At 41.3% G+C, this 16,649-nt stretch overlaps 2 protein-coding genes and 1 pseudogene across 2 annotated transcripts in view; 2 read left to right on the top strand and 1 right to left on the bottom strand.

Annotated features, from left to right (window-relative positions):
- The window catches only part of LOC136826924 (A disintegrin and metalloproteinase with thrombospondin motifs adt-2-like), a 282,157-nt gene that overhangs the window by 257,759 nt on the left and 7,749 nt on the right, over positions 1-16,649 (top strand). The gene's annotated exons all lie outside the window — the stretch shown is intronic.
- On the top strand, positions 671-1,993 carry LOC136826926 (zinc finger BED domain-containing protein 4-like; annotated as a pseudogene).
- On the bottom strand, positions 11,887-13,784 carry LOC136826927 (uncharacterized). Its single transcript, XM_067084504.1, has 5 exons — positions 13,715-13,784; positions 13,469-13,564; positions 13,225-13,329; positions 12,258-12,407; positions 11,887-12,103 (listed from the first exon to the last, which is right to left on the bottom strand). The coding sequence occupies exons 2-5, from the start codon at positions 13,542-13,544 to the stop codon at positions 12,003-12,005; spliced, it is 432 nt and encodes a 143-aa protein (XP_066940605.1). The 5' UTR covers positions 13,545-13,564; positions 13,715-13,784; the 3' UTR covers positions 11,887-12,002.

The following is a 16,649-nucleotide window of genomic DNA, read 5'->3' as shown; positions in this document are numbered from 1 at the left end:
CCTCTTTAACCCAGCTGGCAGACTTCCTACTTTATCTAAGATCTACCAGGGGCCTTTCTCCCTCAATCCTAAAGGGCTATAGATCAATGTTCAGCTCAGTCTTTCGTCACAAAGATCTAGACATTGCTTCAAATCAAGACATCTCAGACCTTGTCAAGACTTTTGAGTCTTCTAAACCTAAGGCAGAACAAACAGCCTCATGGAGTTTGAACGTGGTCCTCAAATGGATCTCAGGTTCACGTTTTGAACCTCTTCACTCGATTTCCCAAGAGATCTAACCCGGAAGACATTATTCCTCATGGCTCTAGCAACAGCTAAAAGGGTGAGTGAACTTGGGTTCTCACAAGAAGATGCAATTTGCTCCCTAACCCTAGGAGTCCTTGCTGAGAACAAGGTTCCCTCTAAACCTTGACCTTGTTCCTATACTGTAACCAGGGTTGGGGTCAATTATTAACTGAATTGGAATTGATGCTAAAAATGCATGAATTGGAACTGAACTGTACTTGAAAAAAAGAAATTTCAAAATAATTGGAATTGATGCCAAAAAATTGAGATGAATTGACATGAATTGATGCTAAAATGTGGTGAATTGATATGAATTGATGCTAAAATACGGCGAATTGATATGAATTGATTGACACTTCCTTAGTGTATAACAAATCTTGTGTATTATAAGCTGGACCTTTACACACCATCTCATTAAGGCTAAATAATTAAACCTCTCATTCTTGAACATGACATGTAATGAATAGATATATCTTTATAGAGACAGAATTAGGCTATAAAAAATAGAACAATGGAGCAACTTGAAGAGGATGATGACAGGGATGATTTTGGTGATGATGACTGCAATACCCTTCCATCTGATGAGAAAATACCTACAAAGTCAACAATGTACAAATATCTACCCCCTAACCACAGTCTATGCTTTGCTCATACTTTACAGCCTGTGGTAAAGGATGGTTTGGAGAATGATAGTCCGATTAAGCAATTTCTGGCAAAAGTAACTAAGTTAGTTAGTTTTTGTAGGAAGTCAACAACAGCTAAGAAGTTCTATCAAAGGAACTGAAGCTTCAGCTGGCAACCTGTACATGCTGGAACAGCCAGCTGAGGATGATAAGGTAAGTACCACATGTTTCATCTGATGTGTGGGACAAACTTGACACTCCTTACAATTTGAAGCAGTATGAGCTGAACACTATAAAATAACTTTATCACACACTTGAGCCATTGGAGTATGTGACCAATTGGATACAGGGGCAAAGCATGGTTAAATCTAGCATGGTAATTAACTGTGTCTGTGGCCTTCGGGCTGCATTAGCTAATCTTCATGAAGTGCCTAAGGGCAAACTTAATTCTGCACTGCAGTCAACAGAAACTCGCCTGAAAAAGTTTGAGTCCATGGAGGCTTTCCAGATAGCTGCTACCTTAGATCCACGTTACAAGCTGGATTGGTGCTATGACAATGAAGTCCAAGACATTCTTGACCTTCTGACTAGTAAATACAATACTGTACAGCATGCAGTGTAGCTGCTTCATCTAAAACATCTACCATGAATGCTTCTACTGTCGAACCACCACCAATGAAAAGGAACAAATTCTTTGCCTTGGTAAACCGGTCTTCTACACAAACAACAAAACCATCAGAAACCGAGGTTTCACTCTACCTAAGTCAACCACGTATACAAGAAGGCAATGAACCCCTTGGCTACTGGAAGGCCAAGCAGAGTGAGTTTCCCATCTTAAATATACTTGCAGAAAAATACCTAGGCATTCCTGCTACATCAGCTCCTGTGGAAAGACTTTTCTGTTGCTGGCAAGCTTTTCAGGCCCGAAAGGTGTATTAGGTGATAAAAAATTTGAAGAATTGATGATGATAAGATGTATCACTGAGTAATATTTTCTACCACTAAATTTTTATATGCCAAGTTTTTTGTGTATAAAAAAAAACTTTTGTTTATTGCAAGATGCCAACTTTTTGTTTCTAAAAAATGTGAGCTTTATGTTTATTACAAAGTTGTATAAGTTTTTGTAGCATTACTAAATACAGTTATGTGAATGATAAAACACCTTTATTTTTCCTAATGAATGTTGATACTTGCTACAGATGTGAGTAGCTTACCTGAGTTGAGTAAAATTTAAGTTTCGCCCCTCATATGAAATACTGATCATATAATGAATTGTAACTGAATTGGAATTGAAACCCTCATGATTTGAATTGAATTGGAATTGAACATTTATTTTTGAAGATGATTTGGATATGATAAATTCACAATTTTTGTTGAATTGTAATTGATTTGAATTGATAGAATTGAACCCAATCCTGACTGTAAGAAATTTAATGGACTTACTAGGTCCGGAAGAGGAGGAGAGAACTCTTTGCCTTGTGAGAGCTCTCAGGTATTACCTCCAAAGGACTGAAAAGGTTAGAGGCCCCCTGCAAGTAATTTACTGTGTTCCGTGAAGAACCGTTCAAGACCTCTCTTAAAGAATACTATCTTGTTCTTTTAGAGGGACCTAACCCTACAGGCACATGCTCAGATAGGAGAGGACGCTTTACCCTCCTTAAAGGTGAAAGCTCACAAAGGTAGAGCCATAGCTACTTTGCTAGCTTATAAGCATAACTTGTCCCTGTCCTCAATCCTTCAGGTGACTTACTGGAGGTGTAAGTCAGTATTTGCCTTGCATTATTTGAAAGATATTGAAACCACATATGATAACTGCAGTACCTTGGGACCTTTGTCCGTAGCAGGCATAGTGGTGGGGGATGGTGTGTAAGGAGCACCCCTTTTCCCACCCCCCACAAATGTGTCTTGTTTTAATTTGTACAGCGTATCTACCAGCTTTTTAATTTTGGTGATGGAGTTTTTAATTTTATGGTGTAAGGTGACTAGGCATTCTGGTTGGTTTTGATTTCTGGTTCTGTGCCCTTGGCAGGGACAAACACTGAAGCTTTGTAGGCCATCAGAAGTACCCATCGCCATATGCTCCATTAGATACTTTCTCAGCCAACAGAATATTCCTTTGCTGGAAAGTCCCATGTCAGTAGAGGTGTGCTACGGTTATCCCCCACACCACTACAGGTTGAGATGAGCACCAACCAGAGGCGTACAGTACCTACCTGCAGCAGCTCTCTCACCAAGTAAGGAACAACAAGCATTTATCAATGCTAACACGTTATATTTGCAATTCATTCTTGTCACAATGGTTGGTTATAATATGCATCAATCCCCACTACCTATCAAAGTGGGATTCAGCAATGTAATTACTTAGTAAGTTACTTATATAAAAATTACATTTTTATAATAAAATACAAAGTTTTATAAACACTTACCCAGTAATTACAAGTAGAGCCTGCCTTCCTCCCCTCACAAGGACACTTCAGCAAAAGCAAATTGTGGCTCTTTTCATGAGTTGTTCCGCTCCTTCCCAGAAAGTGGGCGGGGCCTAGTTGGCTCTTTTCATGAGTTGTTCCTCTCCTTCCTAGCCATTTGGCAGGGCCTAGTCATTGACTCAGACAGAAGAAGAGTTTAACAGCAAATTTCAAAATTCAAGCTGCCGTCAAGTAAAAAACTACAGCAATGTAATTACTGGGTAAGTATATATAAAACTCCTATTTAGTATAAAAATGTTATTTTTAAAGGTGTAACAAGAGGAAAACCTCACAGTTACAGAATGACACAATTGTTAGGAGAGGGTGGAAAATAAGATGGAGAAAGAGAACATGAATGGAGGCACAGTAAATGGAATGAAAGGGGTTGAAGCTAGGGCCAACGGGATACAGCAAAAAATCTTAAGTAATACCTACAGTGTACCGCATGAGGTGCGCTGGTGGCACTACCCCTCTACAGGGCATCTAAAGAGACAGCTTGCTAAGCCATCCACTAGAGCACCTGTACTGCTGACAGAGTATGAAACACCATCCCCTTCTACTTGCAACATAGGTTATGATGTGGTGGTTCTGCTCATCAACTCTACCAAGAAACTTTTCAACCATTCCTGAAAAGCATGCAATGTTAGTCACATTGCCTACCTCCTGAGGATGCAGATGAGGTGTGTATGTGTGATATACACTTGAAACTAAATCTCTCAGGTTGTCAGCCCCCACCCCTTCTGACACCTCTCAAACAATGGCATTACTGGAGTTGGAGAGTTCAAGGGAACCCTTTTAAGTAGTTTCTGTCACCTAGGCAAAGAGCCAAATCCTCTTAAACTCCTGATTCAAAAGAATGAACCAGTAGAGGAGACTGAATCAGCACTTTAGTGCCTCTTCAGGCCCTGGAATGAACACAAGAGGCTTGCTCGTGCAGCACAAACTATCTTAATGGTGACAAAAGGACCAGGGCCACCTGCCAACACTGAGTAGTAGAATGTTTCTGCTGGATCAGAAACTGCATCACTGCCTTCCCAATCTTGCTTACAGTGGAGTTAACTTAATCAACTCTCCCTACTACTTGAGTGTCAACAAGCAGAGGTACTTTGACTTCTGCTTGGGAACAAGATCGACCTCTCCTAATTGACCATAAACCCCAGTTGGTAAAAAATGGAAAGGTGAGAAGTCAATAACTGACCTGGAGTTGAGTCTCTGAAGACCTAAGATTACTCAAATGTGAGGGTGCTGCAATAAATGAACACTTTTCAAAGGAGCCCAAGTTAACTCCGGTATGGATATTCAAGTAAAAATCAGGAGGGCCATCACCAATCCAAATCAACACCTTGAACCACTAGAAGGTCCAACTGTAAGGCAAAACCTAGGTACAGTACTCCTAAGATTGTTGAATGGATGCTTGACAGTACGCATCCTCCACCAAGGCGAAAGTATGAAGTTACCTCTCTGTGATGAGTTCTCAAACTGTAACACAAACTCATTAAAGAAGTGAGGTCAAACATCGGTCTCTAACCCCCAATCATTTTCCTTGATTATCTAACTGGAAAACCAGTGCTCTTTGACTTCTAAGGCACCCTTCTCTGTTATTGCTTCTGCCTCTGCTGACAGAGCCCAAGACACACTGAGAATCTGCAGGAAAGCAGAACATTCAGTCCATCAAAGAGGAAAAAACAAACATCTGTAAACAGAGGCTTATAGCTGTCCAGAAGGACTGTTAAGACCCACAGCTCCATTCCCAGTGCTCCCCACCAGAAGAACAGGTAACCCCCTACTTGTGGCAGCAGAGGAGAGGAATAGTACTCTTGGCTAACCCCCCCACCACCTTCCCTTTTCCTCTCTCCTCGCCACCTGACACCACCAGGGGGAGACAGACAAAACATTCCAGCAGACTCTCAATCTTACTAGAGGAAGAAGGCTGGGCTTTATGTCTGAATTATTGATGAGCAGGCTTCTTTGAGACACCAGATATGGTGAACTTTGCCAAACCCACCAGTTTGTCAGAGGTTACCTTAAAACCCAAAGGTTTAAGGGAAGCACAGATGATGAGACAACCCCAGGATATGCGACTTTCTGACCCACAACAATCTCCACACTACTCTAGAGTAAGCTTAGTGAAGAGCCCAACACTGATCAGTCCTGAAGCTGTGGCGGGATTTTAAAACACAAAAAAAAATACACAATACAGATACACTGAACATATAACCACATACAATACTCACTATGATCCTCGGTTGCTGGGAGATGGTTGAGGATGTCCACGGTCGCCAACACAGTAGACAAAATTACACAAACAAACCCGGAAAACAGACTTCCAACCAAAAAAACCAGCAAAAAGAAAGAGACACATGCACAGACAACAATAACATCCAACAGAAAACACTCGACTCACGGAACATACAACAATCTACCACCAATATCCGCCTTGCACAGAACTCTGCTCAAGACTGAAAAAACTCCTTCAAAACCGAAAAATCCTCACACATATTCCACAGACAGACAGCGCCGTAAACAAACTAACGACCTCATCCTCTTCCAACAACCAAGCACTCACTTACGACAATTACACTCTCTCTCTCTCTCTCTCTCTCTCTCTCAAAACGTTGGGAAATGCTAAATAAAAACAAATTTATTCATCCCTCTATATTTCTCCCCCTTTTAGCATTTCCCAACCAACACCTTTCACACCTCTTTCAAATCGCCTTACGCAACACCCCATGGATGCTCACTAGCAGGTCCTCTAGATCGCGTTCATGGGCACGCAATCATTCTCTCAGAATCATTTTCTCTTCTAGCAACATTCAAACTCACATCTTCTCCTCCATTCTCTCTCAGATTCACGCTATCTTCTTCACTATTACCACTCTCAATTTCATCCACAATCTCATCTATACCCTCTAACTCGTTCCCAAATACCTCCCCAATTCTTCAACTAACCCATCCCATTCGCTCATTGACCTTTCCAATTCTTGCAACGATTCATTCATGCTTTCAATCACTCGTCTATCACTGCTACGCTCTCTTACTCTTACACTTTCGCTCACCTCCAACCGTTCACTCACCCCTACACGTTCAGTCAACTCAGTTATATCAAACCCGCATATGCTATACGTTCTATTCATACCATCCCATTCATCCGTATTACACGCTTTACCACTCATTTTCACTTTGGCACTCACACCTATCACACAACTTACGACCATTCAGTTTACTTACGTTCTTCCCTTTCTTACGTTTCCTACCATACTCTATCAAAACAAACTGCTGATCCTCATGCAACAACCCCTCACGTACATGCATCACACGCACCGCTTGCATCCTGGAGGACCCACCCATTTGAACCCCCTTCACACTCAGTTTCCCAATTCGCTGTCACAGTCACCCTCTTTCGTCTACATACACTTGATACATGCCCTTCCATTCCACATTCGACACACTTTCGCTCTCGGTTCTGAACACATTCTCGCATAATGCCCATTCTTACCACAGTTGCCACATATTACATTCACTCGGTACCCCTACAACCATTAGCAATATGACCCACCTGTCCGCACCTGTAGCATTTAACCCCTATCTTTCGTACACTCCTTACCAAATGTCCCGGTTGCCCACACCCGAAACACGCTCCTAAAGCCCACCTACACTCATTCTTTGTATGTCCTTCCTTTCCACATCTAAAACACTTCGCTCGACTTCCACTCATCGACCTTCCCCTTTGTACACTACTATCCCTAACCCGTCCAACCCGTTGTTCCCTTACAAACCCATCATTCGTCCTCCCTGGCACCTCCACATTACTTGCTCTTACACTCCTATCTATTACACTATCGGCCATTCTCATTGGGCCCCTCAACACTGCATCCCTAAAGCTTCCGAACTCTGGTACCCTCTCATCTACCCCAGCCCTTACACTTACACTTCTGCTCTCTTTTATAACCCTGTCAAGCTCATAATCTTCTACAATTTCCAAAATTTCTCCCCAAGTCAACCTTTCATTCGTCCATCTTTTCTTCTCCTTCCGCTTCAAGTTCACAAATTCTCTAACTCCATCTGGCACTGTCCCTAACAACTTCCGTACTAACTCCTTACATTCATCTATCCCATCATCCCCAAACTTCTTCCTTGCCAACGTCTCCAGCCTACAAGCATACAGTGACAAGGTTTCCCAGCTTTCATTCTTGCCTCATCAAATTCATTCTTCCTCTTATACTTAACACTCGCTTTCATACGCCTCGCTTGCTCAACTAGTCTAGCTTTCACCTTGTCATACTCAACATCCCCACACTCATAATAACCCTATACATATCAAGTAAAACCCAGTCAAATACTCTCCTAATTCTCGTGCCCACACTCTCTTACTTTCCCCATACTTATCCTGACAAAACCTTTCATACTCCCTAAAGAAATCATGCACATCCCTACTTCCATACTCATTATACTTTTCACACCGGGTACCTCCCTCACATACATAGCCTTTCTCACTTCTTTCTCACTTTCACTCTCACTTTCGCTACTTTCGCTCTGTCCTTTCATACCCTCTTCCGAATACAAAGAGTCCACTTCTGCACTTACATTCATCTTACTCATTACACTCTTCTTCCCCTCTTTTTTTATCCACTTTTATCCACTCACCTCCATCCACCTCACTATCACTACTGCCTTCACCCTCTCCCTTCTTTCCTGCCTTTCCCACTTCCTTACCCTTCTTACCAGTTTCCTTTCCCTTTCCCTTCTTCCCTTTTTCTTCCCCTGACTTATCCTTACTTTCCCTCTGTTCCTTCCCTTGCTTTTCATTCCCCTTTTCCTTACCCTGCCTCTCATTCCCTCGTTTCTTACTTCCTATTCCCATATCACTTTCATCACTCATGCTTCCATTCACTTCTTCCTCCTTTTCTTTCTCTCTTGCCCCTTCACACGTTCCAGAGAACCTGCCTCCAACAGCCCCTTCTCCAAAAACACCCTTGAACATACCTTTCATCATTTCTTCCACACTTTTCATCATTCCTCCAACTTTTTATCCACCCTCTCTTCCATTCTCTCTTCTGACTCTTTCATCTCCCCTTTCATTTCTTCTTTTTGCACTTCTTAGCATTCCCCCATCTCCTCCAACTGACTCCTCAATCTCTCATTCTCACCCCTCAACCACGTATTCTCCTCTCTCAACCTCACTAGTTCCTCTTCCATCCTTCTCTTCAGTCACACTACCAGCCACCAACCTCAATTGCAGCTGAAATACCAGCTGCCCCACGTTGGGCGCCAAATATTATGTGGCGGGATTTTAAAACACAAAAAAATACACAACACAGATACACTGAACATATAACCACATACAATACTCACTATGATCCTCGGTTGCTGGGAGATGGTTGAGGATGTCCACGGTCGCCAACACAGTAGACAAAATTACACAAACAAACCCGGAAAACAGACTTCCAACCAAAAACCAGCAAAAGAAAGAGACACATGCACAGACAACAATAACATCCAACAGAAAACACTCGACTCACGGAACATACAACAATCTACCACCAATATCCGCCTTGCACAGAACTCTGCTCAAGACTGAAAAAAACTCCTTCAAAACCGAAAAAATCCTCACACATATTCCACAGACAGACAGCGCCGTAAACAAACTAACGACCTCATCCCTCTTCCAACAACCGAAGCACTCACTTACGACAATTACACTCTCTCTCTCTCTCTCTCTCTCTCTCTCAAAACGTTGGGAAATGCTAAATAAAAACAAATTTATTCATCCCTCTATAAAGCCAGAGATGCCTCAAAAAAAAAGAGAGAGAGAGAGAGAGAGAGAGATCGATCTTCCAGTAGACAGCACTCAGGATTGCCAGTAAGGACAAAGCCCTCCCTTTTGACATTCATAACCTCTCAAAATTGCCATCTCATTCCTAAACAAGACAGATTGTTAGTGCATTAACCATAAGCCAATCAAAAAGTTTAGTGGAACATCATACAAACTGTCTCCAACACAGCCAAAACTACTGCGTCAAAGATACTAAATCTTCCTGATGTAACCCCTAAAATGGGAGAATGAAAAGTCCAACCATAGGCTAATTACAGCACCAAAGGGGTCACCTCTGCCACCTCCAGTACAAAAGAACCTCTTCTAGAATACAAACTGCAGGAAGGAGTTTCCACGATCCAATGGAGGCAAAGGCACTTCCGAACCTGCAGATCAGGGCGTTAGCCTACTCCAAAACACCACATGCAAACTATGACTACATCAGTCAGACTGAGGGTCACATCTCTGGAGTGTATTGAAAGATCAACTCCATATACAAGACCGTAAGCCAGTGCAAAGCTGCAGTTGCCTCCCCCAGGTTATTCTACTATAAATGAGTGAAATAACTTTCAAATTGCTGCTCCTGCAAGGCTTACAAGGGATCCAAAGGAGTAGGACTGTCCAGTAACCCATGAGCTGATCCTCCCTCGGCTACAAAAAGTATCATGCTAGAGCTCTGCTCCCTGGGGCATACCTGGTCCCATACACAACCAGATGAACCTGGTCCCATACACAACCAGACAAGTCTCTTGTCAAAGAAAAAGTACAAGACAGCAGAGCTGTTGTCAGAACCCTGTTCTGACTTTAGACACCACTGCCCTTTGCTTCCAGACTTGGTGGCAACTAGGAAGAAGACAGAGAAGAGGAATGAATCTTCACACTGCTCTTCCCAACCTGCACAAGAAGCATTGCATCAAAAAAAGCGAAAGAGCTCAAAGAAATCACCATGTGCGCTCAGATGGCACATGCACTAGCTAGTGTGAATGTCTCACGCTTGGAAATGGTGCAGATTCTCTCCAATATCCAACCAGAAAAGACTGAAAAGGAAAAACCTTCCCTGCCGCCAGTGTGAGCTTGAGCCATAGACTAGGCCCATGACAAGCAAGCACATTGTATAAAACCCTCTTTGTGACCCCAAAAAAGTTGTGGTGAGAAGAATTGTCTCACTCACCTGCCTTTCTGTAACCATCCAATTATGGTCAGGTAAAACTAGCAAGTCATGCAGCCTTGAGCTGACGTAAGCCCAAGTGCTTACAGAAAAACAAGATCTTGAGTCCAAGTGATGAGTGGGACAGCACCTGCTGTTCCTTAGGTAGGGCAATCATACTAGATGATCGTGCACCCCCACCCTCCCTTGGGCAGCGAGAGCGCACGGAAGAAGACTACCAAGACATCTTAATTAAAGCATTACACTTCCCCTTCCTCTTCTCCTGCCTAAGAAGAAGATTGCTACAGCTCTTCTACCCTTCCCTTTGCTAGCCTCACTCACCTTACATACCACAGGACTGGTCTAGGCTGGAACCTAAGACTAAGTCACACCCATCAGAGGATCAGTATAGGAAAGACTTCTGCAACAGGAAGATTCCCTTCCATGGCAGTTGTTGACACAACTGTAGGCCATCAGGTATAACCTCTGGAAAAGGCTAGCCATGAAAGAAGGAATACCTCGTTCACATGGTGGGCCAAACTTCCACAGGTATTCCCATAACAACAAAGCCTTACAGGCACCCAGAATGTCAGTGTCAGTATATGATTAAGGGAACAACACAGCTGCTGATGAAAAACGTTCTCCAGAAGCTGCTGCGTCCTCTGCAAATTACAAGAATTCTAGCTAGGAGAAGTCTATTACAGGAAATTTCCTTGCTGTAATCCCTAACTACAGAGGGGGAGTCAATACAGCAGCAGACTATGAACCACCCTTGAGGGTAGCAATGTCCCTAATACAACAAAGTTCATGTTTTTTCTCCATTTGCATAAAAAACAAGAAGGCAACAGAAAGACATAAGAAACAGAAAGGAATGGCAATAAGAGATCAAAGTTCAACTACCAGTCAGGACAGAAAAGCACAGCACATCTGTTCTCTATGGTAGCTCAAAGATTAGCAATTGAGGAATAACCCCCCCAACTTAACCTTCATTCCTACCTCATTAACTACTTGTTATTAACTACTTGTTACCAAGTTTCCAACTGGTTTCCAGCTTGCTGATAATGCTACATAAAAGGAACAAACATGAATAATGATGAGAGCAGAGGATAAGTTTCTATTGAGGCCTTAAACCTACCACAGGCCTTTCCTTCAAGGCCAGGGCAAAAAAAAAAGCTAATAGTATTATTACTATTTTATGGAATAGCTTGAGATGCAAATTAGAGCAAGTTAAATAGTAAATGGGAAGAGATCAAAGGAAGGATGAAAAGTAAATGCCAGAAAGCAATGCAGCTGGGGCTGCAGGAATGAGGAAAGAATCTCTAGTACTGTCTATACAGGCAGTTCCCAGTTGTCGGCAGGGTTCTGTTCTAAGCGGCACGACGATAACCAAAAATAAAGCCTACGGGCTCTGAGAAAATCATACGGCGCCAACGACTGGTTATCGGCATCATAATGAAAACTATATTTTATATATAAGATTTACTTTTAGTGCTTTATAGTACAACATACTGTACTGTAAAATGATGAAAGTCTAACCTTACAATCTTTTGGGTGTCCTTTACAAGACGTACATATCTTCATTCCATGTTGTTACTGTATAGTACTGTAGTACAGTACTGTAATCCAACGGTATACAACGTGAAAAAAAGTGAATACTGTACAGTATTTCCTTACTTCTTGTTTTGAAATAATTGTGCTTCATAACCCCTGTACAGTAAAGTACACACTGTATTTACAGTAAAATGTTGGTGTGGCCATTTTTCAGGGGATTCTGGAATGTAAAAATTTACTATGTAATAATACTGTACAGTATACTATACACAATATACTGTACTACTGTACAATCCTCTATGCAACTATATGGGAAAGTATTTTATAAAACAATATAAAATGTACAAAAATGAAAAAAGTGAAGAATTCCTTACCTAGTTTCAGTGATTTTGAAAGATATACTTGGTTGTGGAAGATGGAGATGTGCATTTGGGGTACAGTACAGTAGTACTTAACACTTATCCAGTGCGGTACAGTACTGTACACTGTAGTTGCTGATGAATTGTATACAGCAGGTACATAGCCTGTAATGAAAATATTAAAATTAGTACTGTGCAGTACAGTAATGTACACAGTAGTGTATATGTACAGTAATGTACACAATATATGTACAGTAATAAAGTACATACAGTATATACTGTACTGAAGTAAAAATATAATTTTGTTAAATACTGTACCATGTATCTGTACAGCAGCATACACTGTATACCAGATAAAAAAAAAGTGAATGTTTCCTTTTTTTTTTTTTTTGTAAATTTTCATGCTACATGTCCCCTGGAAACTGACTGAAGTGGAATCTTCCTGGGAGTCTGGAATGATAAGATAAAAATGATTCAATACAGTACTTTAAGTTCAGTAGAGTACTGTATGTGCTTGTAAATGTACTGTAATAAATACAGTTAAAAAATGTGTACAGTAGTACTGTATACAGGCGGTCCCCCGGTTTCTGACGGGGGTTCCATTCTTACGTCATGTCAAACCCGAAAATCAAGTCGTAAGCCGGAAAATCGTCAAAAATCATAAGAAACCCTTTACTTTAATGCTCTGGGTGCATTGAAGACGATGTAAACTGCATTATTATTGAGTTTTACATCAAAAAACCTTCAAATTATGATTATTCTGCCGTTTTGGGGCCATATTTCTTCCGTCGGATCAGCGTCACGGCGTCGTAAACTTATGAACATGCGTCGTAAGCCGGAAATAATTTCTGATGAATATATTTGAAAAGCGTCGTAACCTCGGAACGTCGTAAGCCGGAACCGTCGTAAACCGGGGACTGCCTGACTTAAAAATAAAGTACAGTACAGTATGCACGGTAAATAAAAATGAAGAATTCCTTACCTGGTGGACATTGAGAGGGTGAGTTGGGGTTTGAGGATGGGATCACTGTATCTGATGCAGCAGTAGAGGGTGGGTTGGCCTGGGAGGAGGGGATAACTTCTGGATCTGGAATAATGATACAATCTGTACAGTACAGTACTGCTGTAGTACACTTGTTTTTTCTAAAATTTTTAACAATTAATAAAACCATTAAAAAAAAAAAGTGAAGAATTCCATACTGCATTACTACTCTACTGTACAGTACCTGTTGCAGCTGAAGAGGGTTCAGTTGACGAGTGGGAGGAAACCTTCAAAAGTTTCTTCATGGGAATCTGGGTCATCTGTAAACACAGGCTCAATTCTGGAATGACGATAAAAAATAATTAGGTTATGAAACAGTACGGTATGGTATATACTGTACTATACAGTATAACTGTACTACAGTAAAACAATTTACATATGTATATACCATACAGTAAAACAAATAAAAAAAAAAAAAAGACTTCCTTACTAGATTGAGCTGGAGAGGCTGGTGAGTCTACTGCTGGTGGAGGGTCATCACTTGTAAGGTGGTGGCTTAATGAAAAAAATTAGGCTATGCAACAGTATTGTACATATGTACTACAGTGAAACAAATGAAAAAAAGGAGAATTCCTTACCAAATAGAGCTGGAGAGGCTGGTGGAGGATCAACGTGGCTGGATCCTGGAATGATGATGAATGAAAAAAATTAGGTTATGCAACAGTACTTTACAGTATAAAACAATTTACGTACGTACTACAGTAAAACAAATAATAAAAAGGAGAATTCCTTACCAATCAGAGCTGGAGAGGGTGGGGAGTCATTTAGTAAAGATGGTGGAGGGTCATCGTGGCTTGATCCTGGAATGATGATGAAAAAAATTAGGTTATGTAACAGTACTGTACAGTACTTTACAGTATAAAACAATTTACAGGTACATATGTACTGCAGTAAAACAAATAAAAAAAAAGAATTCCTTACAAGATACAGCTGGAGAGGCTGGTGGGTCTATCAGTGGAGGGTCATCACTTGCAAGGTGGTGGCTCAATCCTGGAATGATAATGAAAAAAATTAGGTTACGCAACAGTACTACATAAATACAGTATATAGTAACATACAGTACAAGAGTATACTGTAAATGTACAGCACTTTACAGTGTAAAACAATTTACATATGTACTGTACTGTACAATAAAACAAATAAAAAAAATAATTCCTTACCAGGAGAGGTTGGTGGAGGTAATTTTACTGTCAGGTGCAGTGGAATCAGGATAGGACTTTTCTTCTGCGATAAAAAAATTATAAAAATGATTGGGTGATTAATAATGTACTGCATACTGTACAGTACAGTATAAAATTTATTACAATTACCAAACATTTTACAGTACATAATACAATACTATACAGTATTTACTTCCTGTACAGTGGTAAAATAAAAAGTGAAGACTTCCGTACCTGGGTTAAGAGTTGCAGGTGGTACTAGAGACTTTCTCTTCAGGCTGAAAATCTCTAGTTTAGATTGGATGTTTCTTTTCATCTGCTTCTCCCTTACAGTCTCCTTGTAAAAGGTTAGAGCATCCTGAATTACTCTTTGAAACTTCGTGAACCTTTCCACACTAGGGCCCTGTTCCTCGATCATTACCAGCCCTTGCTCAAAGTAGGCCAAAGCTTGTGACAAGGCTGTAACACAGTGCCCTGGGCTTTGGGGCTGCCTCTTCCTCCTCCTCGATCATCTGCTTCTCTAGCTCAATGAAGTCCTCTGCTGACAACTCTTCTCCATGGGATTCCAGCAGCTCGTTCACATCCTCAGCTTCCACCTCCAAATTAAGCTTCCAGCTATCGTGAAAAATGCTCTTTCTCACAATATCAAGATTCTCTCCCTCCTCAAAGCCCATAAAGTCCATCACAAAATTTGGACATAGCTTCTTCCAGCCCCCATTCAAATTGGATTTCTGGACCTTGTTCCAAGAAGACTCAATGTTTTTTATAGCATCTAAAACACTGTAGCCCTTCCAGACTCGTTTGACATACAACTTGTCACTGCTATTTTCAGTGACCTTGAGGACATGGCAAAATGTCCTCCTGATGTAGTAAGGCTTGAAGTTAGCAATGACTCCCTGGTCCATCGGCTGTAGAAGTGATGTAGTGTTTGGTGGAAGGTAGACTACCTTCACTTCGGGATAAATCTCACCCAAATTAGTAGGGTGACCAGGGGCTGGTCCAACACCAACAGGACTTTAAATCCCAGACCCTTCTTCTCCAAATACTTCTTAACTGCTGGCATAAAGTGATCATTAAACCATTCCTCGAAGATAGCAACAGTGACCCAGGCTTTCTTGTTAGCCTTCCAAATGACAGGGAGTTGAGGCTTGAAAATTCCCTTAAGTGCCCTTAGATTTTCAGCCAGATACACTAACATGGGCTTCAGCATGAAGTCACCAATGGCATTGCTCCAAAGAAGTAAAGTCAGTCTCTCCTTACTGACTTTATGGCCTGGTGCTGTCTTCTCCCCCTTGGATATGTACGTATGGCTAGGCATACGTTTCCAAAATAAGCCTGCCTCGTCCACACTGAAAACTTGGTCAGCAGTATAGCCTCCATCCCTGATGATTTCAGCGAGACAACTAGGAAATCCTTGTGCTGCTTCCTCGTCTGCACTAGCAGCCTCACCCTGCAACTTAAGGTATGCAAATTTGCACAAACCTTGAAGCGATTAAACCAGCCTCTGCTGGCTACAAATGGCTCACTTCCACTACCTTCCCCTTTCTTCTGCATAATACCAAGGCTCACTGGAACGTTACTTTGGTTTTGGTCTTCGAGCCAGACCATCAATAACTCCTCCATCTCCACAAGGTTGGGGTTATGTTGCTTGCCTAATCTAGTAGCAGCACCATGAATAACAGCCATCATTGAAGCACCACCTTTCATGTGATGTACAATATGTTCCTTATCCTTGACTATAGACTGAACAGTAGTTCTCCTAAGTCCAAGGGCATGGCCGATTTCAGTGTTTGTCTCACCTGAAAGAAAAGCATTAGCTTAAGCGAGGCAGGGCATTTGTTATAAATAAAAAATTAGGCTACATGCTGCCCTCCTAATCTGCATCCAGTACATACAGTACTGTGCTGTAGTAGTACACTGTACATTTAAAAGACCGTGGCGTAAATATAATCTTTAAATAAGGTAAAATATTGGCCATGACACAGTGATTGCTAAATTTGCACCTTTTCACTCAATATTTAATTGGTCAACAACAAGAAAACAAAACTTTAAGAAACCTTTCAAAAGACTGAAGTTTCATTATAAAAAAGTGAGTTACCGTAACTACCAACGGACATAAAATACTGTACTGTACTCTATAGTAAGCATGTGAAGTCTTTGTATAGTACTCTATGTAATGTAAATGTATATTTTTGGATGTGTGTC

Source organism: Macrobrachium rosenbergii, chromosome 41 (genome assembly GCF_040412425.1).
Source record: "Macrobrachium rosenbergii isolate ZJJX-2024 chromosome 41, ASM4041242v1, whole genome shotgun sequence".
NCBI classification, from domain to species: Eukaryota; Metazoa; Arthropoda; class Malacostraca; order Decapoda; family Palaemonidae; genus Macrobrachium; species Macrobrachium rosenbergii.
The sequence above is the reverse complement of the archived record's forward strand: the minus strand, read 5'-3'. Positions and strand labels throughout refer to the sequence as shown.

Bases quoted from the DNA above. Each gene is read 5' to 3' on its own strand.
- LOC136826927 (XM_067084504.1), bottom strand. From the start codon at position 13,544: ATGACCCAGATTCCCATGAAGAAACTTTTGAAGGTTTCCTCCCACTCG. The intron at 13,330-13,468 runs GTACTGTACAGT...TCATTATTCCAG, and splicing joins ACCCTCTTCAGCTGCAACAG to ATCCAGAAGTTATCCCCTCC. The intron at 12,104-12,257 runs GTAAGGAATTCT...TTTACATTCCAG, and splicing joins TTCAAAATCACTGAAACTAG to AATCCCCTGAAAAATGGCCA.